The following is a 27931-nucleotide window of genomic DNA, read 5'->3' as shown; positions in this document are numbered from 1 at the left end:
CCCCTGTGGCCTTGGCTGTTCCGCTCATTTCTGGTTGAGGTGTTCTGTGGCCCCCTTCATAAAGAGGGTCGGCTTCTGCTTGGGCGCTTACCTCCTAAGCATTGATTATTGACATTTGAAAGAAGTGTTTGTTCACAAAAGCAGCACTGCCCCTGTCTTCAGAGGCGGTGGCCTGGGCGTGGCTGCAGCGCTGCAATGAGAGCTAAATAGAGGCGTGGCTGCAGCGGAGGGCTAAATAGAGGCGTGGCCTGGGCATGGCTGCAGCGGAGGGCTAAATAGAGGCGTGGCCTGGGCATGGCTGCAGCTGCACCAGAGGGCTGCATAGAGGCGTAGCCTGGGCTTGGCTGCAACAAAGGGGCTGCATAGAGGCGTGGCCTGGGCATGGCTGCAACAAAGGGCTAAATAGAGGTGTGGCCTGGGCATGGCTGCAGTAGAGAGCTAAATAGAGGCGTGGCCTGGGCACGGCTGCAGCTGCACCAGAGGGCTGCATAGAGGCGTGGCTGCAGCAGCTGTGGGTCCCCCGTGGGAAGTGCTGCATAGAGGCATGGCCTGGGCGTGGCTGCAGTAGAGGGCTAAATAGAGGCATAGCCTGGGCATGGCTGCAGCTGCACCAGAGGGCTGCATAGAGGCACGGCTGCAGCAGCTGTGGGTCCCTTGTGGGGAGTGCTGCATAGAGGCGTGGCCTGGGCGTGGCTGCAGCTGCAGCAGAGGGATGCATAGAGGCGTGGCTGCAGCAGCTGTGGGTCCCTTGTGGGGAGTGCTGCATAGAGGCGTGGCCTGGGCGTGGCTGCAGCGCTGCAGCAGAGGGCTGCATAGAGGCGTGGCTGCAGCAGCTGCAGGTCCGCCGTGGGGAGGGCTGCACAGGGAAACCCATCTCAAGGATCTCTGGCCACAAGCCCAGGCAAACCCCTTGGCTTGCCCATGGGAGTGTCAGGGTCCCACAAGGCTGCACGAGTCCAGGACCCATGGGTATATAAGAAGGTATGTTCAGCCAGGTGGTGCTGTTTCTCCCAGGTAAAGGCAGGATGGAATGGCTGTGTCAGCCATCTGTCCTATCTGTCCTGAGGATACACTGCAGGCTCTCCTTATGCAAGATCCTAGTAAGTGCTCCGGACGGATCACCCTGGCGACAGGGCCTTTCTCTGGAATCCCAACCAGCCCATCTCAGTGGGTTTGAGGCACTCCATGGTGGAAATTCTCGTCACTGCTTTTGGAATGACTCCAGCTATGGGTTCAGCCAGGATGAAGCACAAACTGTGAAATGATTTCCAAAGGGCGCAGCTCCCGTCGACTATGTCTGAGGGTTCCGGCCACTCCAGTCACCCACCAACACTTGGCATCCACGTTTTTAACTGTAGTAGTCCAGTGATGACAAGGGCATCCCACTGAGGTTTTCACATTCACTTCCCTTCCTATCGGCCATTCGGGTTCCTTCCTTTGTGTGTCAGGCTGGCTACCATCTTCATGTCAGATTCCTGGATTTTAAAAGATCTTTATATATTCCAGATACAAGCCCTCTGTCAGATCCATTATTCTGAATATTTTCCCCGTCGATGGCTTGCCCTTTAAGTGTCTTTCGAAGACCGGAAAGGCTTACTTTTTGATGAAGTTCAACATCTCTTATTTTTTCTTTTAAGGCTCATGCTTTTGTGTCTGGCTGAGGTCTTTTTTTCTTTTCCAAGCCTTTGTCCATCACCTGGCACTTCTGGGTGCTCGGGACTCCACTCTGACCTGCATGTTTATCCTCTTCCTGCAGCTTTAAAAGAACCCTATTAGGGGTCTAGTAAATTTTAATTTTTGCTTCATATAGTGTAACCCAAAAGTAGAATTCTAACCCTCCTCTCCACCAAGGGGGTTGGACGTGCCTCATTACACTCACCTCCCTTTGGAGTTCAGGTGCAGCTGACCAGCACTGACATTAAAACAGGTCCTAAGACTGACAGAGCAGACTCGATAGTAAAAAGACACCAAGTTCCAATCTGACTCTGGTACAGCATCACGTGACAGCAGACCCTGAAAGTAGCAGTGTATTTTACCCAAAATAGATCTCTTCGACAAATTTTGAAATAGCCCCGCAAAGCTGTCTCCTGTGGGGAAATTCACATTCTGTAGAGACTCCCCTTCTTTTTCCAGCTCTTTTTCTGATTCTGAAGAGACTGGCTCAGAGTCTGGTGTCGTTTTGTTTTGTTTTTGTATTGTTAGCAGAGACTGGGTTTCACCACGCGGGTCATCTGAATAGGAAACTGCCATGTATTGCCTCTAAGGTGAACACCGATGAAACTTCATCTACATATTAAGAACCCTTGTCTCCACAGCCTGTTATCTTAACCCAGACACTCTTCTCTATGGATTCCAGGCCTTTAGACAATGATTCTTTCAACCAATTGCCAATCAGAAAAACCTCTGAACCTACCTGTAACCTGGAGGCCTTTCCGCTTGGAGTTGTCCTGTTTCTGGGCCAAACCAATGCACACCTCACAAGCACTGACCGATGCCATATGTCTCCCAAAATGTACAAAACCAAGCAACCCAGCCACCTTGGGTGCAAGTTCTCAGGACCTCCTGAGGCTGTGTCATGGGTCATGGTCCTCCCACTTGGCTCAGAATGAATCTCTTCAAGCATTTTTCAAAATTTGGCTTTTTTGTAAGCAATAGGCAGATAGATTCCATTTGCTAATTTTCTGAAATGCTCTGTGTCTAGATGCATGAAAGACATTGGTCTCTGCTTCTACTGTCTGGTGATGTCTGACTCTGCTATCAGGGCAATGCTGGCCTCATACACCAGGCAGGGACAGGCGGCCCCTCCTCATCCGCTGAGTGGCAGCATTCCCATTATTGCTTTGCTAAGTACGATCCACCAGCTTGGTCCTCTGGGCCTGGAATTTTCTGTGTGAGGACACTTGAGTACAAATTGATCTCAAATTTAACTGAACAGATAATGAGCATTCATATGTTCTTTTTTGGTAACTGGCATCCTTCCAGGAATTCGTCCAGTTATACTGTTTTGGGGGCTGCCTGCACTAGAGTCAGCATAGCGGCCCCTCAGAAGGCCAGGCTTGCCAGCGCCGCGCCCCAGGCCAGTCGGCCAGTGCTGGTGCCCTCTGGAGCGGCGGAGCAGGAGAGCTGCCTGGAGGCCGCGGTGTGCGGTGGCAGCGGGAACGCACCTGGCTCCCGAAACCAGACCTGTAATAAACCCTCACAGAGGGGGCCAGGGGCGGGCAGCGCAGGGGCGGCAGCTCCGGATCCCTGCGCGTCTCCCGATCACCCCACGAGGCCCCGCGCCCCAGCAGCACAGTCCTTCCAGCGCTCCTTGGAGGCCCGCGCCCCAGCCCGGGCGCCCCCTCCCCAGGGCTCCAGGGCTGGGGAGATCCAGGAGGCCGCAGGAGCGAGCTCGACGGCACCCCAGACCAAAAACCCAGGCTCCAACGCGCGGCTCCCACCCCGTCCCCAACTCAGGGGGCGCGTGCACCCGGCGCCGGCCCAGAGTACCGACCCCCCGTGTCCTGCCCCACGCAGTGCTGACCCCCGCCCCTACCCGCCCCGCGTCTCCTCCACGGGCCCGCCCCCCGCCGTCCCGCCCTCCCGGCCCCCAGTCTCGCGCCCCCTCCCCACTGGCCCCTGGTGACCTCCCGGCCTCGCGGACCCTCAGGAGCCCCTGCATGGGCTATGCCAGGTCGCCCCCTACAGCACCAGCGCGCGCCACCGGGACCGCGGTGGGACGGCCGGCCCGAGCGCTCAGGCGGGCGGAGAATCCGCACACGCGCAGTTCGGATCCCGCCTCGGCCTGCCGGGCACGGCGCATACGCATGCGCGGGAAGGTGGGCTCTGGGCGTTGCCGTGGCTACTGGGAACCCGTTCCGCCCGGGCGAAGCGTGTTTCCGGGGCGGAGCGCGGCCGCCGGAAGTGCGTGGCCGCCCGCGGCCATGGCGGCACTCGTTGTTGTCGCCTTGCTGCTGGGGGCAGCGTCCTGGCCGCCGGCTTCTGCCTCGGGTGAGGAGTTCTGGCCCGGACAGTCGGCGGCCGACATCCTGTCGGGGGCGGCGTCCCGCAGACGGTAAATGCGCGTTCACGGCGCCAGCGCTGGGGTTCCAGGGTCGGAGGATGGGATGCGGGCGGGGGAGGGCCGGGGATGCGCCGGGATGGGGCGGGGTCAGGGGCCAAGGAGATGGGATGGGGTCGTGGGGCAGGGGCAGGGGACGGAGGGTGGCCCGGGCCACGGGGATGGGATGGAGCGGGGGCAGGGGGCAGGGGCCAGGGGTATGGGATGGGGTTCAGGGGTCTGGGGCACGGAATGTGGCAGGGTAAGAAGCCAGGGTGATGGGATGGGAGCAGGGACCAAGACTGATGGGATGGGGATGGGGGTGGGGCAGGGGCCAGGGGAATGGGATGAGGGGACGGGGACGGGGCAGGGGCAGGGGCCTGCGGGGTGGGATGGGGCGGGGATGGGGGCAGGGTCGGGCCGGCGGGTTGGCTGTAGTCGGGGCTCCGTCACTGCGGCCCGGGTCTGCGGGCGGGGTCGTTTGCAAGGCCAGGCGGGCGCAGCCTCAGGAGCCCGGAAAGAGCGCCGAGTTGCTCAGGCTCAGCCTGGGCGGGCCCCTGCGAGCGACATGGGTCTGGAGTCAGCGCCAGGCGCTCCGCAGCGAAGTCTTGGCCAAGACGGGCTTTGCGGCCTCCCTGTGGTTGTGGGATCTCCAAGCGGACTCCGAGTGGGGCCAGGACCAAGAGGCGCGCGGCCCCTCTTGCGTTTGCAGGCCTGGGCGCTGCAGGCAGCCGTGGCGATGGGGGTCTACGGAAAACCGGCGCAGAGCAGGGAGAGGAGAGCGCCAGGAACAGGGTTTCTGTAGCCGTTGGTGACCTGTGCCTTGGGGTGCTTGGTGTCTCTCATGAGGGCAGTGACGCTAAAGTGTGTCCGGGGTCTCTGAACTTTCAGAGCCATTTCAATAGTAGTACCAGGGTATACGCCTTTTTCACTTCTCTCACGAGTGCACTGAGGGGTTTTCCCAGAAACCACCTGATCTGTGATGTCACAACAAATTGAATGCAGAAACGGGTATGGGAATCCAGCTATCACCAGAGCCAAAGAGACCTGCAAAAATTAAGAACGTCACAGTTCTAATTCATTTTTTAAAATATACTTATTTTTTCATTAACAGAGTGACTTTTGTTAACATGTAATGGCTTATTATTTTTAGCTGAATTAAATACTTGTAGCTTTAATGTTTAAGACAGGACCTGTCCATAGACATAGTGCATATAACCGGCAGCCCTTTGCGGCTGTCAATCATTGTTTCCAGTGTAAAGGAGTCTTCAGAGCAAACAGTTTGAGAACCACGTGGGTACTGATTCTTGGGTTCTAGTCACTGGGAGTCCTCTAGCCATAGTTTTGAACTGTTGCTGATGTTAAAAGGATGTTAGCATGTCTGCTCTGGCTTACAGGCTCCGTAAGTAATTGGTCATAGAGAAACAGGCCACTCACTGCCTTCACTAACTAGGAACCATTGTTGGGATCTGGAGCTGGGCCATGTGCTGAGACTTCTGAGCAGTCGGTTTTCCATGCCGAGACCTCAGCATTCAAGACCCCCGGTCGTCCTCCTCCCTGCTCAGGTATCTTCTGTATGACGTCAACCCCCCGGAAGGCTTCAACCTGCGCAGGGATGTCTATATCCGAATTGCCTCTCTCCTGAAGACTCTGCTGAAGACGGAGGAGTGGGTGCTCGTCCTGCCCCCGTGGGGCCGCCTCTATCACTGGCAGAGTCCTGACATCCACCAGGTCCGGATTCCCTGGTCTGAGTTTTTTGATCTTCAGAGTCTCAATAAAAACATCCCCGTCATTGAGTATGAGCAGTTTATCGCAGGTGAGGCGGGCGGCAGGCTGGGAGGCCGAGGTTGTTTAACTGGGGCTGGGCAGTTATTTCTAGGGTAGACATCAGGTTGGACTCACGACTGCATCCAGCTTCACCAGCATCCTCCAGCGCCCAGCGGGGCTACCTGAGGCCTGTGGCGGCACCTGCTCGGCCCGGGAGCACAGTCCCTTTCCCACGCTGCAGTGAACTTCCCAAAATGCTTCTCGGGAAATAGACCTGAGGTGGATGGCTTTGTGCTCCTCGCCTCTGGAAACCACGTTGGGCTGATGGGTAGGTGAATGCAGTTAGAGCTGCCCAGACACCCTAAGAAAGCGGCCGCCCCGGGCATTGTCCTGACGAGACTCGCCTCCCTGTGTGAAAGGCTGTTTTCCGTTAAGGATGACACGCTGCGTGCGGAGTACACTTCGTGGTGTGTCAGTGCAGCGCCAGAGATAAAGGTCCCCTTGTTTCACTTTGTGTTGCTTAATCTCTTCGTTTAATTTTAAGAGAGGAATTAAAGCTCTTCTTAGAATGAAAGTATTTAAAGCTTTGTGTGTTGAGTTGCTTGGAAGACATAAATTTCAGTGATGTGTTTCTGCCGCATTTGAGAGGCTTTGAAGACTGAGTTGGGTTTGAGTCAGGCTCATGCTTTCTAGCATCTCTTGGGGTCTTACTCGACAGCCACCCTCTGGGCTTAGAGACCTTTGCTCCCTGCCAAGGAGTGTTGTTCCCATGTCGTCATTTTTCAAGGATGTGGGTCTCGTCGCACCCTACCTCTTGTCACCCTGAAATGTTTTCTGTGTCAGGGTCAGTCTTGTGAGTGCTAGGGGCACGCAGCAGCAGAGGGAGAAACCTCTCACATCCTCGTTGATGTGAAGTTGCGAAGTCTACAGCTTGTAACAAGCATTCCCAGAGTGCATCCTTTCCTGAGCTGACTGTGAATGTGCTCGTGCGTCCTGGAAGATGAACGCTGTGGTTGCGCATTTAGTCTAACTAGCAGCTAGCCTTGGCTTGAACGCTGGGTAACAGGAACCCGGAGATGCGGTCCTCACCTCCCTTTGGGACCAGTGGGTTTCCTGACAGGGAAGTGGGCAGGTCTGGGCCTGGGACATCCGAGAGCTTGGGAAGGTCTGGGAAGACCGAGTGCCCGTGTGATGAGCTTCGGAGGCAGATACGCTGGTCTCACTCTCACCTGCCATCCACCAACCTGGGGCTTTGCTCAGCTGTTTTCTCACCCGTGAGGCGGGGTGCCTGTCCTGGGGCGAGGCTGCCAGGAGACCACACAGTGAGCTCCTGATGTGGCACCACCTCCCACTCTTGTAGAAGGAGCCCCCGCAACCCGAGCCTCGGGCCCGCAGGCCACGCAGCCGTTGGCCCTGTCATGAGTGAGCGGAAAGGGCACCAGGACTGCACTTGCGCGGCGATGCTCGTTCCTGGCTTTGTTCTGCCGCCTTTGAGCAGACCTTAATGCTGGCCTCTTGAGCATCGCAGTGGCACCTTCTGGGTGCGGGCTGGGCTGTGGGTAACAGGCACAACTCCTTCTCGCCCTGCCCGGGGGAGGCAGGTCACCAACGCGGTTAACCCGTGCAGCAGAGGGTGGCCGAGGTGGTGAGGAGTGCTGTGGGAAGCCAGGGGGTAGGGGGAGGTGGCCTCACAGAGGGCCGGAGAGCAAGCTCCCGAGGGGAGCCATCCCAGCAGGGAACAGCCCTGATCAGGGCGTGAGGGCCGGGAAATCGGGGACCAGCTCCACCCTCCGGCTGCTGCTGCTGTCCATCCCGTGCCCTCATAGCAGGTGCTCTCCCAGCCTCTGCCTCTGTGAGCCTCCTGCAGTCCCTTTGGGAATAGGGGGCTGTACAGTAGTAAGTCACCTGCTGGCGGTCAATGTGTTCCTGTGAGTTAGCTTCTGATGATCACTGTCACACTGCCCACCTTCTCTTGATGTCTTTCAGAGTCTGGTGGCCCGTTCATTGACCAGGTTTACGTCCTACAAAGTTACGCAGAGGGGTGGAAAGAAGGGACCTGGGAAGAGAAGGTGGACGAGCGGCCGTGCATCGATCAGCTGCTGTACTCCCAGGACAAGCATGAGTACTACAGGTGCTGCCCAGCTGCTCCCCTGCCAAGTGCCCTGCGCCGCCTCCCCTGCTGCACGCCCCCACCCCCTGCTGCCTGTCTCCCACCTCCTCCCCCGACCCCTCTCTCTGCCGCAAGCGGCCCCCCTCCGCCTTCTCCCCCTGCCTCCTTTTCCTGCTGCATGCCTCCCCCTGCCTGCTGCATGCACTCCCCTCCTCCTGGCTGCAGCACCGCCAACTCCTCTCCCTGCCTCATTCCCCTGCCACACGCGCTCCCCTCCTCCTGGCTGCAGCACCCCCCACTCCTCCCCTGCCACATGTGCTCCCCTCCTCCTGCCTCCTCCCCCTGCCGCATGCGCTCCCCTCCTCCTGACTGCAGCACCCCCAACTCCTCCCCTGCCACACGCGCTCCCCTCCTCCTGGCTGCAGCACCCCCAACTCCTCTCCCTGCGTCATCCACCCTGCCGCATGTGCTCCCCTCCTCCTGGCTGCAGCATCCCCCACTCCTCCCCTGCCACATGCGCTCCCCTCCTCCTGGCTGCAGCACCCCCAACTCCTCTCCCTGCGTCATCCACCCTGCCGCATGTGCTCCCCTCCTCCTGGCTGCAGCACCCCCAACTCCTCTCCCTGCGTCATCCACCCTGCCGCATGCGCTCCCCTCCTCCTGGCTGCAGCATCCCCCACTCCTCCCCTGCCACATGCGCTCCCCTCCTCCTGCTTCCTCCCCCTGCTGCACACACTCCCCTCCTCCTGGCGGCAGCACCCTTGGCTGCTGCTCCTGCTGCACACAACCCTCCCACCCCTGGCCGCAGCGCCCTTTCTGCACACGCTGGGTGCTGGTGCAGGGTTCGGGGTGTCCTCCGCCACCGGCATCCTGACAGTGCTGGTCCCCTTCCTGATGAGGTCTGTGGAGTGGGCCATGATGAACACCTGGCTGAGACCCCGTTCCTTTTTCCCTGCGTCTTAATGCACTCGGATGTTGCCATGGGAAGGGAGGTCTTGTGAGTCCCAAGTGTCACTTGCCGTTAGCGGTTCTGACCCTGCCAGGCCTCCTGTGGGAAAGCTGCCAGTTAACAGTCTCCCTGTGTCCAGTGCCAGGGCAGCTGGCTCTAAGGCATAGTAGGTGAGGGCTTTGGAAGGGTGCGGCTGACTTGGGTGAGAATCACAGCCACGCTGGCCCTGAAGGCGCACCGGGCTGCCTCTGTCCAGCTCCGTCCCCCACCCTGGCCCCACCTCTGTCCGGCTTCCTTCCCTGCCCTGGCCATCCCGCCAGCCCCTGTCTTGGGGAAGGCCTCAGTGGTCCATCAGCCTGAGAGAAGCTCGTGAGCTGCTTTTAAAATTTTATGAGAACATCACGATCCACAGTCAGGATCAGTAAGTTTTCCCCACAGCAGCCACGTTTCGTCAGAAGCGAGCCATGGTCTGTGCGCGTCTAGACGTGATTTGTTTTCCTTGCGGAAGCAAAGCAAACTAATAGAGCTGCCGTGGGTTTTGTTTTCCAGAGGATGGTTTTGGGGTTATGAGGAGACCAGGGGTCTAAACGTCTCCTGTCTGTCCGTCCAGGGCTCGGCCTCCGTCGTGGCGCCCCTGCTTCTGAGAAACACATCGGCCCGGTGAGTGGCCCGCTCCCCCCGCCCCCCACCGCTCCAGGAGCAGCCTGGAGGCCAAGGCACCTGCTCCGTGCGTGCCGGCTGGGGGCTCTCTGCCTGCGCTCCCGAGTCCCTGCCCACCTTCCTCACAGAGAGCAGACCCTGTGGGCCCGGGGGTGGTGGTTGGGGAGGTGGTTTCATGTGTCCCAGGAAACAGCCCAGGAGGAACCCGGGTTTAGACCAGCCACACCCAAGCTCAAGACGCCCGTGGGTGTGGATGCAGCCTCCCAGGGGAGCTGTTAAGGCGTCCTCTCCGTGCCCTGGCTCTGATGGTGCCGAGGCCTCCACTGGTAAGGGGTGGAGGCAGGCGTCACAGCGGTTCTTCTCCAGCTTCCCTGTCTGAGGTGCTGTGACTGCCAGGCTGAAGCTGAGAAAGGCAGTGGGTGACGTGGACGGCCGGGAGGGGGCACAGAGGTGAGGGCTTGGCCCAGCCAGGTGCATGGGGAGGGGCTGGGAAAGGCAGTGGGTGACGTGGACGGGGGGAGGGGCACAGAGGTGAGGGCTCAGCCGGGCCAGGTGCACAGGGAGGGGCTGGGCTGGACTGGGAGTGCTGGGGGGCTCACCATGGGACTGTTCTCCATTTGTAGCACTTGGGGAGCTTTTGCTAATACATCCCCGACACCCACTGTTTCATCTGTTTTCTGCCTCATGGGTCTGCCCCATGTGGCACCCGGCCCTGGTGAGCCGGGCCTCGAGGGTCCACCCGGGACGCTGGGGTTGCAGGTACCTGATGATGCTGTGAACTCTGGAGGGAATTGTTGGTGGCCACATTCTTTGAACTTTTTGCAGGCTGGGACCCTCTCCGTCACCTCCCTTGGGTCTTCTTCTGAGTCCCCCAGCAGGTGGTGTGAGCGTCTCCCGCAGGCCCGGGCACAGCAGGGCATGGGTGCCCCTCGCACTCACCCACGCTGAGGCTGCCTTGTCTGCTGTTGTGCCCTGCGTGCACCTCCAGAGGCCGTGGCAGCTGCCATCCCATTGCACACCACAGCTGGCTGATGTCGCCCTGGTCAGTCACAGCTGCCGCTGGCTCCAGCAGGCCGGGACCCCCTGGTCTCAGCTGCTCTGGGCCTTTGTGAAGGCAGGTGGCTCCAGCACAGGCCCGAGTCTCTGCTGCTCAGCCAGCCCAGCTGTTGCAGAAAAGCAGGACTTGCAGGTTGTGGAGGGAACTGGACTGGATCGTTTTGGTTGTTGGGATGCAGCTTTACTGTTGTGGGAACTGGGTTAATTTTGTGAAATACCTGCGTTTCAGAGGCCAATCTGCCTACGTTTGGGGCCTGCGGGACAGGCTTGCCAGTCAGTTTTTTTGACTCACATTCACAGGTTAGAATGGAGCTGAGCCCAGAGGGGGCTTCCAAGCAGATGGTCCTGATTGAGGAGAAAGGCCTCTGTGGGGAGCAGTGGGAAAAAGAAGCTGATGATGAGGGGTGAGGTCATCCACCTCCAGCATACCTGGAGTTAAAGACCTAATGGGAAGGCAAAGCCATAAAGCTGTCAGGATAGAAGCCTTTGCCCTCGGGCAGGAAGCATTTCTTAAGGTGTGAAAAGCATGCATCCAAAAAGCAAAGATTGGTAAAGCCAGTTACTCTAAAATAAAGAACTTTTTGTCCATTGGAAAAACAGACAGGCCTCCAAGAGGGAGCTCCTGGCAGCACAGTTCATCCACCAAGCACGCTCTGGGGTACAGGAGGCAAAACCCAGCGTGGGAGGGAGGGGCGGACGGGCAGGCAGCCTGGGGTAAGGTGCGTTTCAGGAGTAAGAACTGCTGTTAACGCGAGCAGGTGTCCCCCGTGCTGTGGTGCTCGGGAAACGAGCCGCCATCAGGAGGACAGGCAGCAGGGGCTCGAAGGCTGCTCCTGGAGGGAGATGCTGATAAAACCCTGAATGCAGGACATGCGCCCGCAAACCCCTGCCTGGAAACGTTCACGGCCTCCCCGGACCGGGAGAACCCGTGCAGCCCTCAGCCGCACGCCGGCCAGCTGGAGGGTGGTAGATTCGCCGCTGAACATGGGCAGACGCTGCTTTCCACAGAGAGAAATCAAGATATGGCGCCCAGTGAAAAAGGATACATGTCACGTTCCACATGCATGAAGGTCAAAGTCAGTGTGTCGGAGGTGGAGACGGGAAGATGCCGGGGAGGCCCCAGGGCCGGGCCAGAGCACGTGTGTGACACGCTTCGCTCCTCCCCCGGGCGCGGCTGCGCAGTGTTGGCTTCGGACCAGTTGTCTACCCGCACTTGGAACGTGCTCTCCCAAGGGCGGGGGTGCATCTCATCAGAAGCCGTCAAACGGTGTTGGAAGCAGGGCCGGAGGCACCCACCGTGTCCAGCTACGCCAGTCTCTCCAGAACGCCCCTGACATCGCTGCCTGTGCGCGCGGCCGTCTTGCTGTTTCAACATGTGGGTTCACCACCCACGCCCTCCCCTCACTTCAGTTTGCCTCTGTCCCACCCAGCCACACACCTGGGGTGTGGGTATCACCTTGTTCCTTTGCAGCCGTCTGTGCACAGTTGGAAGAAAATTTGGCCTTTGGTTGTTTCCAGGTTTCTGTAGAAGAGTCTTTGTGCAAACCATGGGTGTGTAAAACTGTAGGATGCCACCCAGAACAGGAACAGCCGGGTGTGTGCCCTTGGTGTGGCCTCAGAGTCCCCCGCAGAACAGGAACTGGGTGTGTGCCCTTGGCACGGGCCTCATAGAGTCCCCCACAGAACAGGGACAGCCGGGTGTGTGCCCTTGGTGTGGCCTCAGAGTCCCCCACAGAACAGGAACTGGGTGTGTGTCCTTGGCACGGGCCTCACAGAGTCCCCCGCAGAACAGGGACGGCCGGGTGTGTGCCCTTGGTGTGGCCACAGAGTTCCCTGCAGAACAGGGACGGCCGGGTTTGTGCCCTTGGTGTGGCCTCACAGAGTCCCCCGCAGAACAGGGACGGCCGGGTGTGTGCCCTTGGTGTGGCCTCAGAGTTCCCCGCAGAACAGGGACGGCCGGGTGTGTGCCCTCGGCGCGGTCCTCACAGAGTTCCCCCCCCCCAGAACAGGGACGGCCGGGTGCGTGCCCTTGGCACGGTCCTCACAGAGTCCCCCCCCAGAACAGGGACGGCCGGATGTGTGCCCTCGGCACGGTCCTCACAGAGTCCCCCGCAGAACAGGGACGGCCGGGTGCGTGCCCTCGGCGCGGTCCTCACAGAGTCCCCCCCAGAACAGGGACGGCCGGGTGCGTGCCCTTGGCGCGGTCCTCACAGAGTCCCCCGCAGAAGAGGGACAGCCGGGTGTGTGCCCTTGGTGTGGCCTCAGAGTTCCCCGCAGAACAGGGACAGCCGGGTGTGTGCCCTCGGGGCGGTCCTCACAGAGTCCCCCGCAGAACAGGGACGGCCGGGTGTGTGCCCTCGGCGCGGTCCTCACAGAGTCCCCCGCAGAACAGGGACGGCCGGGTGCGTGCCCTTGGCGCGGTCCTCACAGAGTCCCCCGCAGTGGCAGTGCAGAGCTGGTTCCCAGGGAGCCACCAGGACTTAGCTTCCATCTCTGTGGATCTGATAGTGAAGTGTGGAATCTGTTCTGTTCATTTGTGTTTCTTTTGATTTCAGAGTACAACTACACTTAAAAGCCTTTTGAAATGTTATTCTATAAAATGCCAACTTAGATATGTCACTAATTTTTCTCTGTAGAGGTTAAAATTTTTTCCATAGTCAAGTTATCAGTTAAAAATCTCTGGCTTTTGGTATTGCAGCCTTTACCGCCCCAATATTCGGGGTCTGTTTGCTCACAGTCTGTTTCATGGGTTTCATTTTTATTTTGCATCAAGAGCTCTAGGGAGTTTGGTGACAGTTGGGTCAGTGGCTGGAGTAGGGGAGACCTAGCCTCACTGGAATTAGGTAGCGTGACTGTCACGGGCACCAGGATGACTGTCAGACCCAGGCTGGAGCAGGGAAGACACCGAGGAGGAGGCTCGCCTGCGGGTCAGATACGGGCCGGCTGGAGGCTTTCCGAGATAACCCCAGGGCTCCTCACGCTCTCACGGCTGTCGCTCCACACATGCACGCGTTCCTACGACCAGGTTCGCCACTGGGCGTTCTCAGCGGCTGCAGTCATTCGGACGACATGCTGTCGAAAGACCGCCAGCCCAGTGATGGCAGCTCTGCCAGGCATCAGATGCAGCTCCGGCTCTGAGCACCAGAGTCAGTGAACTCTGTTCCCAGCAGCTTCTGTGAACTTCTCTTTGCCAAATAAAAGCTTCCCCCACCTTCCCCTCTTCAGGCGCACCTGTGGCTTGCCATAGCCTCCTGTCCATTCAGCTTCGCTCCTTAAATTAGGAGATACTTTTCTCTGATGTCAATTCTTTCTGTTGGCCGTGGGCGTGAAAGCCCCCTCAGAACCGTGGTGTGCAGGCCGACAGCAGCCTCCCCATGTCTCAGCCACTGCCGTCCAACGTGCCCTGGCCGGTGTCCCTCTGGGACAGTCTCTGCTTCCCCGGCCCAGGGTTCTTCCACTCTGTTCTGAAAGAGTGTGAAGTCATCATCCATAACTCTTATAACCGTTGATTCTTCTGTTTAAAAACAGGTCTGTGATGTTAGACCGAGCCGAAAACCTGCTTCATGACCACTATGGCGGAAAGGAATACTGGGATGTGAGTGTTTGCTCGGGAGTCTTTCTAAACTACTGTGTGTCGTCCAGTATTTAGTTTTTGAAAATTTTAAACAGCTCACAGCTCTTTTTGGAGCTTGCTGATTAAAATCATAATGGAAGCTGTGGATTTGGGCACCTGCCATGACCCTGTGCTGCTCCGGAATGTCATGTGGCTGCAGGCCCGCCCAGCTCTGAGCTCTGATGCCGCAGGCCCTGGAGTCAGCCCCTAGGTCGTTGACTCCATCAGTGGGTGCAACGCAGACCCCTCCCTGCTCCTCTCTTTAGCTTTGAAAGGGGGGGCTGCTTTCTGCAGTGGGCCTTTCCCACTGGTGTCCTTTTCTGCTTTAATGGGTGACTTTCCACAGCCGCCCTGGTTCTGTGGGTGAATGGAGCAGAGGTTGGGAAGCGGCTGCTGCCTCCCGTGGGCACAGCAGGTCCGGTGACGTGTTCACTGGGGCAGCAGCTTGTAAAGCCGGGATCTGCCTTCAGGAGACACTGTCCCTGCTCACGTGGGGCTTCATGCGGGTCAGTCCCGTTCAGTTTGGCAAAAGCAAGACGCGCTTATGGAGTGAGATGGAAGTTGGATTGGGGAGAGACCAGGGACACAGCCGACCACCCAGTGCGTGCCACAGCCTCCCAAGGGGGCCTGGCAGAGCCGGCAGTGGTGGGCAGCTGGCCCTGCATTGGCTTCCTGCAGGAGAGCTTCTGGGAGCCTCCACCGTGCTTCTCGGGCGAGCGTTGATTAGGGACGTGACTGAGGGGCTTGTGGCAGCTGCAGGGTGGGCGGTGGCAACAGTGGAAGAACCCGCCCCGGGAGGGCTGCCTGGCGGGTGGGCGGGCATGTTCTCAGCTGAGCCCGTGGCCGTTTCCACAGACACGTCGCAGTATGGTGTTCGCCAGGCACCTGCGGGAGGTGGGCGACCAGTTCAGGAGTAGGCACCTCAACTCCACGGACGCCACAGACAGGATCCCCTTCCAGGAGGACTGGACGAAGATGAAGGTAGCTCCCCTCCCCTTCCTTTATAAGAGAACGTAAATGCTCTTGAGATGCCCAAAAACTCATCCCTTCAATTTCAAGTCACGGCAGGGGTGGCGGGCGGATGCTCCGGCACCTCTCTGGGGTGTGAGTCTTGGTAATTACCTGCTCTCGGGAGGTGCCAGGACCTGGGGCCCTCGTCGCAGTGTGTCATTTCAACAAATGTGTTGCTTTTTGTAGGGTCAAGCCCTACAGGGTCGTGGGATGTCCCCTATTGCTGTGCTGAGGCGCAGGATCCGAGAAGTAAAGAGATGAGACACCGAGGGACTGGAAAAGACAGCTGGGCTCGGGGGGCCACGCCACCTACGAGCAGACAGGCGAGGCCCCGAACGTCCAGGAGCGTCTGTATTTACTGGGTATAGGTTAGAGGGCAGGGTAGTGAGTGAGGTCATCTTAAGAACAGTGATAGGGTCAAGACAGTCATGTGGGCGATAAGCAGAGGTCACCCCCATCAGGTCACGGAGGCGAGGAGGTGGGCCATGCGCAGTGAAGAGGGTGCAGTGTGCAATATCTCTTATCTAGGCACAGGCTACTTCTAAGGAATTCTAAAGGAGGATGCTTTAAGCAGCAACAGAGCTGACAAGGTCTACAGCCACCTGCTGGCAGCTTCCAGTGATTTCTGTAGGGGGATGCTCTTAGCACAGTAGCTAGAGAGCTGACAAGTTATACAGTCACCAAGTTGCCATTATACCGGAGGGGTTTTAAGCCCTTGGACATTCGCGGGATTGCGGGTCTGAGGGCGGCCTTTATAAGAACTGGACACAAGGTACTACAACTCCTTCTCCAGGAGGAGTGGCTCTTGCTCCAAGCCTGCCGTACAGCTGGTATCTTTACGATACTGAGAGCTGCCTCCTGGGCCATAAGTTCTTGTCCTGGTATTTCCTGTTTTTCCCTTAAATTGTGCTCTGCACTGTGTCTGCTCTAGACATTCCTCCGACTATAAGTAAGATAAGATTATATATATATAGCTGCTCATTCCTTAATTTATCTCTGCACCGTGTCTGCTCTAGGCAGTCCTCCCACTATGAACTAAGATATAATTATATATAAAAGGATTATAAATAAATAAATAAATGAGCAGTAAATTATCCTTTAGGCACTAATCGTGCTGGGGGTCTGCCTAGCCCTCCTTCCTCGGCACCCAAAAGGGTGTTACCCACACATTTTCAACTTGATGTTATTTTTAAGCATTTTCATTATCTGTTTTTAGTGTTTTTTAAACAAAACTTTCATAGAAATGCTGTTTTACCTGTTTGTTCTTTATGGGATATTTGAGCTATTTCCAAGTGGAATGGCATTCATTGTTCCAGCAATAATAAAGTTACTTGGACAGTTTTTACTGGGGAAAAACATAGATTTCTCCTTTTTATCTCGTTTGTATTTTCAGTGTTTCTTTATTTTTTATTCTTGTAAATTTTATTTTTAATTTTAATTTTTTTTTTTTTTGAGACAGAGTCTCACTCTGTCACCTAGGCTGGAGTGCAGTGACTCGATCTCAGCTCACTGTAACCCCCACCTCCTGGGTTCAAGCAGTTCTCCTGCCTCAGCCTCTCAAGTAGCTGGGATTACAGGCACACACCACCATTCCTGGCTAATTTTTTGTATTTTGAGTACAGACAGGGTTTTGCCGTGTTGGCCAGGCTGGTCTTGAACTCCTGACCTCAGGTGATCCACCTCGGCCTCCCAAAGCACTGGGATTACAGGCATGAGCCACCGTGCCTGGTTTATTTTATCATTTTTTAAACCTCAGTTGTTTTGGGGGAACAGGTTTTGTTTGGTTACATGGATAAGTTCTTTAGTGGTGATGCTGAGATTTTGGTGTGCCTGTCACCGAGCAGTGTACCCTCTAACCAGTGTGTAGTCTTTACCCCTCAGCCCTCCACTCCACCCCTCAGGTCCCCGAAGTCCGCTGTGTCATTCCTAGGCCTTTGCGTCCTCATGGCTTAGCTCCCACGTGTGAGAACACGTGGCGTTTGCTTCTCATTCCTGAGGGACTTAGAACAGTGGCCTCCGCCTCCACACAGCCGGCTGCAGATGCACTCGTCTCGTTCCTCCTGAGGGCCAGTGCACCACATTTTCTTCACTCGTTGGTTGGTGGACATTTAGGCTGCTTCTGCGTCTTTGCGGTTGTGAATGTTGCTGCTGTAAACGTGTGTGCAAGGATGTTTTTCATATAGCGACTTCTTTTCCTCTGGGTACACACCCAGGAGTGGGATTGCTGGATCAAATGGTGGCTCTTTTAGTTCTTTGAGGAATCTCCACACTGTTTTCCATAGTAGCTGTACTGGTTTACATTCCCCCTACGAGTGTGAAAGTGTTCCCTTTCACCACATCCACACCAGCATCTTTTATTTTTGGATTTTTTTTTTTAGCTGGAATTTTGCTCTTGTCGCCCAGGCTGGAGTGCAATGGCACAATCTCAGCTATCTGCAACCTCTGCCTCCTGGGTTCAAGTGATTCTCCTGCCTCAGCCTCTCGAGTAGGTGGGATTACAGGCACCTGCCACCATGCCCACCTAATTTTTTGTATTTTTAGTAGAAACAGGGTTTCACTATGTTAGCCAGGCTGGTCTTGAACTCCTAACCTCAGGTGATCCACCTCGGCTTCTCAGAGTGCTGGGATTACACACGTGAGCCACCATGCCTGGCCTATTTTTGGATTTTTACATATGGCTATTCTTGCAGGAGTAAGGTGGTACGCCATTGTGGTTTTCATTTGCATTTTCCTGATCATTAGTGATGTTGAGCATTTTTTCATAGGTTTGTTGGCCATTCGTGTATCTTTTTTTGAGAATTGCCTATTCATGTTCTTCGCCCACGTTTTGACGGGATTATTTGTGTTTTCTTCTTGCTGATTTGCTTTAGTTCCTTGTAGATTCTAGATATTAGTCCTTTGTCGGGTGCAAAGTTTGCGAGCATTTTCTCCCACTCTGGGGGCTGTTTACTCTGCTGATTTGTTTGTTTTGCTGTGCAGAAGCTTTTTAGTTTAATTATGTCTATCAATCTTTGTTTTTGTTGCATTTGCATTTGGGCTTTTGGTCATGATTTGCCTTAAGTCAGCGTCTAGAAGAGTTTTTCCGATGTTATCTTCTAGAATTTGTATGATTTCAGGTCTTGGATTTAAGTCTTTGATCCACCTTGAGTTGATTTTTTTTAAGGTGAGAGATGCAGATCCAGTTGCATTCTCCTGCATGTGGCTTGTCAGTTATCCCAGCACCGTTTCTTAAATAGGGTGTCCTTTCCCCACTTTATGTTTCTGTTTACTTTGTCAAAGATCAGTTGTCTCTAAGTGTTTGGCTTTATTTCTGGGTTCTCTGTTCTGCTCCACTGGTTTACTTACTTATTTTTATAGCAGTACCATGCTGTTTTGGTAACTATAGCCTTGTAGGACAGTTTGAAGCTGGGTAATGTGATGCCTCCAGATTTGTACTTTTTGCTTAGTCTTGCTTTGGGTATGTAGGCTCTTATTCGGTTCCATATGAATTTTAGGATTTTTTTTTCTAGTTCTATGAAGAATGATGATGGCATTTTGATGGGAATTGCACTGACAGATTGCTTCTGTAGTGTGGTCATTTTCACAATATTGATTCTACCCATCCATGAGCATGGGATGTGTTTCCATTAGTTTATGTTGTCTATGATTTCTTTCAGCACCATTTTATAATTTTGCTTGTAGAGATCAAGTTTTGCGGTTTTTTGTTTTTGTTTTGCAGCTGTTGTAAAAGGAGTTCTTGATTTAATTCTCAGCTTGGCTGTAGCTGATGGATAGCAGTGCTGCTGACTTCTGACTTCCTCCGTCTTTGGGAATACACTGATTTTGTGTCCTGAAACTTTACTGAATTCATTTATGAGATCTGGGAGCTTCTTGGATGAGTCTTTAGGGTTTTTCCAGGTACACTATTATATTGTCAGTGAACAGTGACAGTTTGACTTCCTTTTTACCAATTTGGATGGCCTTTCTTTCTTTCTCTTGTCTGATTGCTCTGGCTAGGACTTCTAGTATTGTGTTGAATAGAGGTGGTGAGAGTGGGCTCCTTGTCTTGCCCCAGTTCTCAGCGGGAATGCTTTCAACTTTTCCCCGTTCAGTATAATGCTGACTTTGGATTTGTCATAGATGACTTTTCAAAGTCAAGGTCTTTTCAAAGACCTTGAGGTATGTTCCTTCTACGCCACTTTTGCTGACAGTTTTAATCATAAAGCAATACTGGATTTTGTCAAATGCTTCTTCTGCTTCTATTGAAATGATACGATTTTTGTTTTTAGCGCTGTTTGTGTGGTGGATCACATCTTTTGACTTGCGTACGTTAAACCATCCCTGCATCCTTGGTAGGAAACCCACTTGATCATGGCATGTAATCTTTTTGATATGCTGTTGGATTCAGTTAGCTAGTATTTTGTTGAGGATTTTTGCATCTATGTTCATCAAGGATGTTGGTCTATTGATTTAGGGGAGATTCCCTCTTTCTCTGTCTTTGGAATAGTTTTCAGTAGGATCTTTCACCAGTTCTTTGAATGTCTGATAGATTTCAGCTGCAAATCCACTGGGTCCTGGGCTTTTTTTGTTGGCAGTTTTTAAATTATTGTTTCAATCTCACTACTTGTTATTGGTCTGTTCAGAGTTTGTTTCTTCCTGGTTTAATCTAGAAGGGTTGTATATTTCCAGGAATTTATCCTCGAGGTTTTCCAGTTTTTGCACATAAAAGTGTTCGTAGTAGCTTTGGATGATCATCTGTGTTTCTGAGGTAGCGATTGCAATATATCCCGTTTCGTTTCTGATTGAGCTTATTTGGATCGTCTCTCTTCTTTGTTAATCTCAATAATGGTCTATCAGTTTTGTTTATCTTTTCAAAGAACCAGCTTTTTGTTTCATTTAACTTTTGTATTTTTTTGTTTGTTCATGTTAGTTTCACTTAGTTCTGCTCTCGCCTTGGTTATTTCTTTTCTTCTGCTGGACTTGGGTTTGGTTCATTCTTGTTGCTCTAGCTCCTCGAGGTGTGACCTTCGATTGTTTATTTCTGCTCTTTCAGATGTTTTGATGTAGGCATTTAATGCTGTGAATTTTCCTCTTGGCTCCACTTTTGCTGCATCCCAGGGATTTTGATAATTGTGTCACTAGTTCAGTTCAAAGAATTTTTAAATTTCCATCTTGATTTCATTATTGACCCAAAGATCAGGAGCAGATTATTTAATTTCCATGTATTTGTATAGTTTTGAGGGTTCCTTTTGGATTTATTTTCCAGTTTTATTCCACTGTGGCCTGAGAGGGTACGTGACATAATTTTGATTTTCTTAAATTTATGGAGATTTGTTTTGTGGCCAGTCATATGACTTACCTTGGAGAATGTTCCACGTGTTGATGAACAGAATGTTCTGCAGTTGTTGGGTAGAATGTTCTGTAATCATCTGTTAAATCCATTTGTTCTAGGGTATAGTTGAGTTCCTTCTTTGTTGACTTTCTGTTTTGATGGCCTGTCTGGTGCTGTCAGTGGAGTATTGAAGTCCCCACTACTGTTGTGTTGCCGTCTCTCTCATTTCTTGGGTCTAGTCGTAATTGTTTTATAAATTTGGTAGCTCCAGTGTTAGGTGCAAGTATATTTAGGATTGTGATATTTTCCTGTTGGACTAATCCTTTTATCATTAGATAATGTCCCTCCATCTCTTTTTAACTGTTGTTTCTTTAAAGTCTGTTTTGTCTGATACAAGAGTAGCCACTCTGCTCACTTTTGGTTTCCATTTGCATGAATATCTTTTTCCAACCCTTTACCCTAAGTTTATGTGAGTCCTTACACGTTAAGTTAGTCTCTTGAAGACTTTTGCCTCACAGCTTTTAGGTGGATTTTTATCCATTCTTCCATTCTGTTTCTTTTAAGTGGAGCATTTAGGCCATTTACATTCAACTTTGGTATCGCAGTATGAGGTTCTGGTCTATTACATTTGACCTTGGTATTACGGCGTGAGGTTCTGTTCTATTACATTTGACCTTGGTATTACGGCATGAGGTCCTGGTCTATTACATTTGACCTTGGTATTACGGCGTGAGGTTCTGTTCTATTACATTTAACCTTGGTATTACGGCGTGAGGTTCTGTTCTATTACATTTAACTTTGGTATTATGGTGTGAGGTTCTGTTCTCTTCATCATGATAGTTGCTGCCTGAATATCCTGTTTTCTTTTCTTTTTCTTTTTTTTTTTTTTTTTTGCATTGCATTATTGTTTTGTACACCCTGTGAGATTTATGCTTTAAGGAGGTTCTATTTTGGTGTATTTTGAGGTTTTCTTTCAAGATTTAGAACTTCTTTCAGCATTTCTTGTAGTGCTGGCTTGGTAGTGATGAATTCTCTCAGCATTCGCTTGTCTGAAAAAGATGATCTCTCTTTCATTTATGAAGCTTAGTTTTGCTGGATACAAAATTCTTGACTGAGAATTATTTTGTTTGTGGAGGCTGAAGCCAGGACCCCAGTCCCTTCTAGCTTGTAGGGTTTCTGCTGAGAAGTCTGCTGTTAATCTGATAGGCTTTCCTTTATAGGTTACCTGGTGCTTTGGCTCACAGCTTTTAAGATTTTTTCCTCCGTCTTGACTTTAGATAACCTGAAGACTGTGTGCCTAGGTGATCTTTTTGTGATGAATTGCCCAGGTGTTCTTTGAGCTTCTTGTATTTGGATGTCTAGATCTCTAGCAGGACCAGGGAAGTGTTCCTCGATTATTCCCTCAAATCAGTTTTCCAAACTTTTAGATTCCTGTTCTTCCTCAGGAACACCAATTATCCTTAGGTTGGTTGTGTAACATAATCCCAGATTTCTTGGAGGCTTGTCTTGGAGCCCTGCACTTGTTTCTTCTGTTGTTGAAACTTTGCGGTGTATTTTGTTTCTTTAAGTGTGTCTGTCATTTCTAGAAGTTGCAATTGTTTTATCTTTATGATACCTATTTCTCTGGAGAGTTTTTCATCTATATTATGTATTTTTTTAATTTAAGTTGTTTTCACCTTTGTTGGTGCCTACTTGAGTAGCTTAATAATCAGCCTTCTGAATTCTTCATCTGGCAATTCAGAGATTTCTTCTTGGTTTGGATCCATTGCTAGGGAGCTACTGTGATCTTCTGGAGGTGCTATAGAACCCTGTTTTGTTATATTGTCACAGTGGCTTTTCTGCCTCCTCATTTGGGTAGGCTATTTCAGTGGAAAGATCCAGAACTCCAGGGCTGCTGTTCAGATTCTTTTGTCCCACGGGGTGCTGTGTGGTGCTCTCCCCCTTCCCCTCGGGGTGGGGCTTCCTCAGAGCCGGGCTGCAGTGACTGTTACTGCTCTTCTGGGTCTGGCCACCCAGTGGGCCGTCGGGCCCCGGGATGGCGCTGGGGGATGTCTGTAGAGTCCCGTGATGCGATCCGTCTTCGGGTCTCCCAGCCGCGGACACAGCCCCTGCTCTGGTGGAGGTGGCAGGGGAGTGAAGTGGGCTCGGGGGGCCCTTGGGTGTGTTTAGTGCACTGTTTTTCTCAAATGCTGCTGTGCTACAGTGAAGTTGTCACGTGGACAGACCCGGGCCCTCTGGTCAGCCAGGATGTTGCAGGTGGTGGAATTCGCTGCTGTTTTCTCCTTCCTCGGAGTGGGGTTGTTGTATTAAGATTTGCTGTAACGGCTCGCGTTGGTGCTGCTTTCAGGAGAGCAGCAGAGTGCTTTGGTTCTCTGGGAGTTTGCAGCTGTGAGCTGCTTCATCTGCAGGGTCCATGAATTATTTCGGCCTCTGGCATATTCCTGTGGTGGTTCTTGGAGCAGAAGTTCACAGCGTGAGTCACCACATGCTGTTCTCTTTTTAAATGCTTTTATTTAACGCAGAAAAAAGGATCTGTGGTAATTAATACTGCTTCTTAAAAAGACATCTGGTTGCCCCCAAGATTCCACCTGAATCCCTTAGACAGCCCTGGAGGCCACCCCGTGGAAGCAGCCATCCCTCTGCGTCTCAAGTCTCATTGGGTGCCCATGATGAGCCCTGAGTCTGCCTGTCAGTTTCTGCATTTCCATGTGGTTCTTTGCTAGGTCATGCTGGGCTCGGCGCTAGGGGGCCCCTACCTGGGAGTCCACCTGAGAAGAAAAGATTTTATCTGGGGTCACAGAGAGGACGTGCCCAGTCTAGAAGGGGCCGTGAGGAAGATCCGCAGCCTCATGAAGACTCAGCGGCTGGACAAGGTGTTTGTGGCCACAGATGCCGTCAGGAGGGGTATGGATCTTTGATGCCTTTCGTGTCTTTTTGATCCCTGGTTCGGTTCTGGGTAGACCTAGGCCTGCATGATCTTCAGCTGTGATTCCTGAGAGGGTAAAGCTGAATGTGTGTCTGCACCTTTTGAGCCAGTTCGTAACAAATTAACAAGAGGCCAAGTCTTTCCGCTAAAGAGAGACCTATCTGTGCTTACTGGAGGATCCCAGTTCAAAGGGTCTCTCCTTCTACTTTGCAGAATATGAAGAGCTAAAAAAGCTGTTACCCGAGATGGTGAGGTTTGAACCCACGTGGGAGGAGCTGGAGCTGTACAAGGACGGAGGCGTCGCGATCATTGACCAGTGGATCTGCTCGCACGCCAGGTGCCCGCCCGCCTCGCACTGTCGGCCAGGAGCGCGTTTGGGGCTTTCAAAGGGGATGGGCCTGTGTGCACAGTGGTCATTTCCGTACTGTGTGCGTCCTCGCCTGCGTCTCCTGGAACGCCTGACTCCGCGTTTCCTGGGTGGAAGTTACTTGTTCATCTTCCTCCGTAGCAGGCCGCCGGCATCGCTTCATCTCAGAGCCTCGTCTTGGCTCTCGTTTTCCCGACATTCCCAGTTTCTGCTCCTGTCTGCCCCCTGCCCTGGGAGTCGCCCGGGCCCTGGGCTTGGGGCTCACCCTTGGTGCGTTGAAGGGTGTCCATGAGTGTCCTCAAGGCTGGAGGCGCAGGCCCTCCTGCGATCATTCTCGTGGGGCTGCTGCGGGAGGGGGCCTGGGTCTCTTCCTCCAAAGGCCCGTCTGCCGGTCGCACGGGAGACCAAGGTTGGGATTACGACGGAACATTTCCAGTGAAATGGAAATGAGAGGGAACGATTCTCCCTGCGGTCACAGCGTTTCCGATGCCTGTGGTTCTGTGCGTGCGCGTGGTCTGTGTGGGTTCTTCTCCCTCTCCCCTGTGCGTGTGCGTGGTCTGTGGGCTCACCTCCCCCGTGTGTGTGCATGGTCTGTGGGCTCACCTCCCTCTCCCCTGTGCGTGTGCGTGGTCTGTGGGCTCACCTCCCCCGTGTGTGTGCATGGTCTGTGGGCTCACCTCCCTCTCCCCTGTGTGTGCGTGGTCTGCGTGGGCTCACCTCCCTGTCCCGTGTGCGTGTGCGTGCTCTGCGTGGGCTCACCTCTCTCTCCCGTGTGTGTGCATGGTCTGCGTGTGTTCTCCTGCCTCTCCCGTGTGTGTGTGCATGGTCTGTGTGGGCTCACCTCCCTCCCTCCTGTGTGTGTGCGTGGTCTGTGTGGGTTCTCCTGCCTCACCTGTGCATGTGCATGGTCTGCGTGGGTTCTCCTGCCTCTCTCCTGTGCCAGTGCCTCTCCATGCGTCTGCTGTTGCCTGTTGTGTTCTGGGTGTTGCGTGTGAGACCCACGGTGGCTCTGGGTGATGCTGTCTGCCGCAGAGTCGGATCCTTTCCGTGTTAAGCAGACAGGATGCCGTGCTGACTTCTGTGGTCTGGGCGGAGGTGTGCAGGCGCTGGTCGCGAGCTCACCCCTGCGTCTCAGGTGTGGCCTCGGGATTCTGACTGCGAGCTTGGCCGTGCTGTCTCCTCAGCCCAGGAGGCCTGCTGTGGGGAGGTGTCACACCAAGCTCTCAGCCCCCTCCCCTGCTGCAGGAGGTGTGCCGCCCACTGACTTGGAGCTTCTCCGCCTCCGGACCGGCGCCACCCACTCTGGCAGCCCTTCTGCGTGGGGTGGTGAGGTCTGCCCACCAACGCCGCCCCCCAACCCAGCAGCAGCCAGGCCTGTGCAGCCTCCTGGCCCTGTGGCTCCGTGTACAGCGCTGTGCACGTCATGTTTGCCGTGGAAACGTCTCTGAGGATTGCTTGTTGAGAAAGTGCTGCTGGAGAGGGGATCGAGAGGAATGAATGGGCAGGCCGCTGACCCAGAGGTCAGGAGGACCCCTGGAGAAGGGTGTCCCCACCAGCCCACGCAGCCTGTACGTGGAGGGGCCTGGACCTCTGTGATTTCTGCTGTGCCTCGGGATAAGAACCCCCGTGCCTTGGCTACACAGTGTCTCGATTAGTGGGAATCTCCAGGAGACATTCGACCTGCGCTGTGTGCGGGCCTGGCATTTGGTGACAGAGGAGGGCTCCCAGGGGACGTGTGGCAGGACAAGGGCATGGCAGCCACCGACCGTGAGGCAGCAGGGGAAGGGGCTGCAGCACCAGGCAGAGCCCCTCAGGGCGCAGATGTTGAGGCCACCTGAGCGAGGTGTGCCAGCAGGCGGGCGGCCGGCTGGTGTGCGCGGTTCCTATGGGGGGCGGCTGGCGCGTGCGGTCGCTGGGTTGGGTGGGCGGCTGGCGCGTGCGGTCGCTGGGTTGGGTGGGCGGCTGGCGCGTGCGGTCGCTGGGTTGGGTGGGCGGCTGGCGCGTGCGGTCGCTGGGTTGGGGGTGGGTGGCTGGCGCGTGCGGTCGCTGGGTTGGGGGCAGGCGGCACGTGCGGTCACTGGGTTGGGGGCGGGCAGCTGGCGCGTGCGGTCCCTGGGTTGGGGGCGGGCGGCTGGCGCGTGCGGTCGCTCGGGGTGCCTCCGTGTTGGTTCTGTGGAACCCACACTCGTTTTGCTCATCTGCTTCTCAGTTCTGTGTAACTCGGGAAACTCTGATCCTTTGCAGGTTTTTTATCGGCACCTCAGTCTCAACATTTTCTTTCCGGATTCATGAGGAAAGAGAAATCCTGGGGTTGGACCCCAGGACGACGTACAACAGATTCTGCGGAGACCAGGAGAAGGCGTGTGAGCAGCCCACCCACTGGAAGATCAGCTACTGAGACGGCGCGGCTGCCCGGCCTGGCCGACGCGGGTGGGTGCGTGCTCTGCCATCGTGGAGTCAGCCTCTGCTGCCCAGCCAGGAGCTGGGTGGACACGACTGTCCATCGCAGGCCCCAGGCCCAGGGAGGGCCCCACCCTTGGGGTATGACGCGTCTGGAGTCGCGTTCTGTCCCCGGCGTTCCTGGCCGCCGTCGGCTTACGAGGAGGCTTCGCTGCCTTCGGGGCGGTGGTTGTGTTTGCGGGCGGTGTCTGAACCCACGGCTCAGTTGTGTGGTGGTCCAGAAGCAGGGAGTGTGTGTCAGGCTCCAGCTTGGGCCCTTTCTAGCCGCCCTTCATGTCGTCATATTTTAGGCGAGTTGAGGGCAGATGCTGGCAGGTGAGCTGCCTCCATTGGGCGGACACGGGGCTGACATTTCCCTGGGAGCTGGTGCAAGGAGTGGCGTCATTTTAAATTCTGTGGGAGCGGCCAGGGGCCTTACGAACCCCCTGTGCCCTCTGCACAGCAGGAGGCTGCCTGCGAGTGCGTTTTCTCCTGGGATGCGTGAAAGGCATACCTCGTGCTGCACAGGGAGGGGCCTGAGGCCTCGGAGCCCCGTGGAGTGATGACAGTTCAGGCCCCACCGTCCGCACGTCAGTGTGCTGGAAAGTTCTTTAGTGATGCCTTGGGGCAGACACTCAGTGGATTGTCCGTAGGAATTTAGAGCCCCGCCCTCCTCACACCAGGCCTGGCTGGCTGCCCATCCTCACCCAGCCACCCACCCTCGCCCTGGCTGGCAGATGCACGTGGGGCCTCCGGACTCCTGAGAACTGGGAATGAGAAAAGACGGTCACACCGACTCCAGAAGGCTGTCTAGGATGAGCTGCCTTATCAGGGAGCTCCTTGTACCCATTTTACAGCAATCATTTTTAGGTCTTTATGCTACAACCACAAGGGGCACCTGCAAAGAGGGCAGCGCTGGACACAGAATGGAGGGAGGAGCAGCAGTGCCTCGGGGTCCTCAGGGTCAGGAGGCCCCCCTCACCCCTCTGCCCTTTGCGACCTTCCCACCATGGTGTCGTGTGACCCTCCATCAGGCTGGTGGGGGCTGAGCCCTGCCACTTTCCACGTCTGCTAGAGGAACAGTGACACAGATGTGTGTGACAGGGAGGACAGTGAGGAGGGACAGACGGCTCTTCCCTTCGGAGCCTGGCTAGTCTAGGACGTCACCTTGCTGTCTTCTCAAGCTTTTAACATTGACCCTGAATTTGTGGCAGGGTTCTGTGGTGTTACTCAGCTGTGCAGGGTCCGTGGTGACATATTTATTCTTTTTTCATTTGTTCTAGATACAGTGCCTTTTTCATCAGTTGAATTTTCTTCAGGCTGAGAGCTGTATAAAACATTCTGGACTGTGACCATGTACCTTCCTTTTTTAGAAAAATAAACTCTTTATGGTAGTTCATAGCTGTGGAGCGTAGACTCTTTTCCTGCCACCCAGTGGAAAAATTGAAGAATCCTTTCAGACTTCCCAGAACGCAGATGGCGACCAGGCTTGGGGGAGCAGGGTAGGGGCGCTCCTGCTGGCCCATGAGTGCTGTGGCATCTATGTCAGGACACTCCTGCCAGAACCCCTGGGCCCCCAGTGTGGCCGGGGTCTGCTCAAGGGGCCCTGCAAACCTCGTTGCCACCGACAGCAGCCAGCCCTCTGTCTATTAGCCTGCGGGGAGGCCTCTTGAGAGAGAGAAT

General features: G+C 54.6%; 1 protein-coding gene across 3 annotated transcripts; it reads left to right on the top strand.

The window, feature by feature from the left end:
- Positions 1 to 3899: 3899 nt before the first annotated feature.
- On the top strand, positions 3900 to 27232 carry POFUT2 (protein O-fucosyltransferase 2). 3 transcript variants are annotated; one of them, XM_064380237.1, is made up of 9 exons: positions 3900 to 4054; positions 5605 to 5855; positions 7793 to 7937; positions 9415 to 9525; positions 14110 to 14176; positions 15050 to 15175; positions 23240 to 23420; positions 23656 to 23779; positions 26054 to 27232. In XM_064380237.1, the coding sequence occupies exons 1-9, from the start codon at positions 3924 to 3926 to the stop codon at positions 26205 to 26207; spliced, it is 1290 nt and encodes a 429-aa protein (XP_064236307.1). In that variant the 5' UTR covers positions 3900 to 3923; the 3' UTR covers positions 26208 to 27232. The 3 variants fall into 3 exon arrangements, with proteins under 3 accessions (XP_064236307.1, XP_064236305.1, XP_064236306.1); XM_064380235.1 differs by lacking the exon at positions 26054 to 27232 and having other exon boundaries at positions 23656 to 24380; XM_064380236.1 differs by lacking the exons at positions 15050 to 15175; positions 26054 to 27232 and having other exon boundaries at positions 23656 to 24380.
- The last annotated feature ends 699 nt before the right edge of the window (positions 27233 to 27931 follow it).

The sequence above is a fragment of the Aotus nancymaae genome, unplaced genomic scaffold (assembly GCF_030222135.1).
Source record: "Aotus nancymaae isolate 86718 unplaced genomic scaffold, 86718_ANA_hifiasm-v0.15.2.pri h1tg000022l_1, whole genome shotgun sequence".
Lineage (NCBI taxonomy): Eukaryota > Metazoa > Chordata > Mammalia > Primates > Aotidae > Aotus > Aotus nancymaae.
Note: the sequence above shows the minus strand (reverse complement) of the source record. Positions and strands in the feature narration are given on the sequence as shown.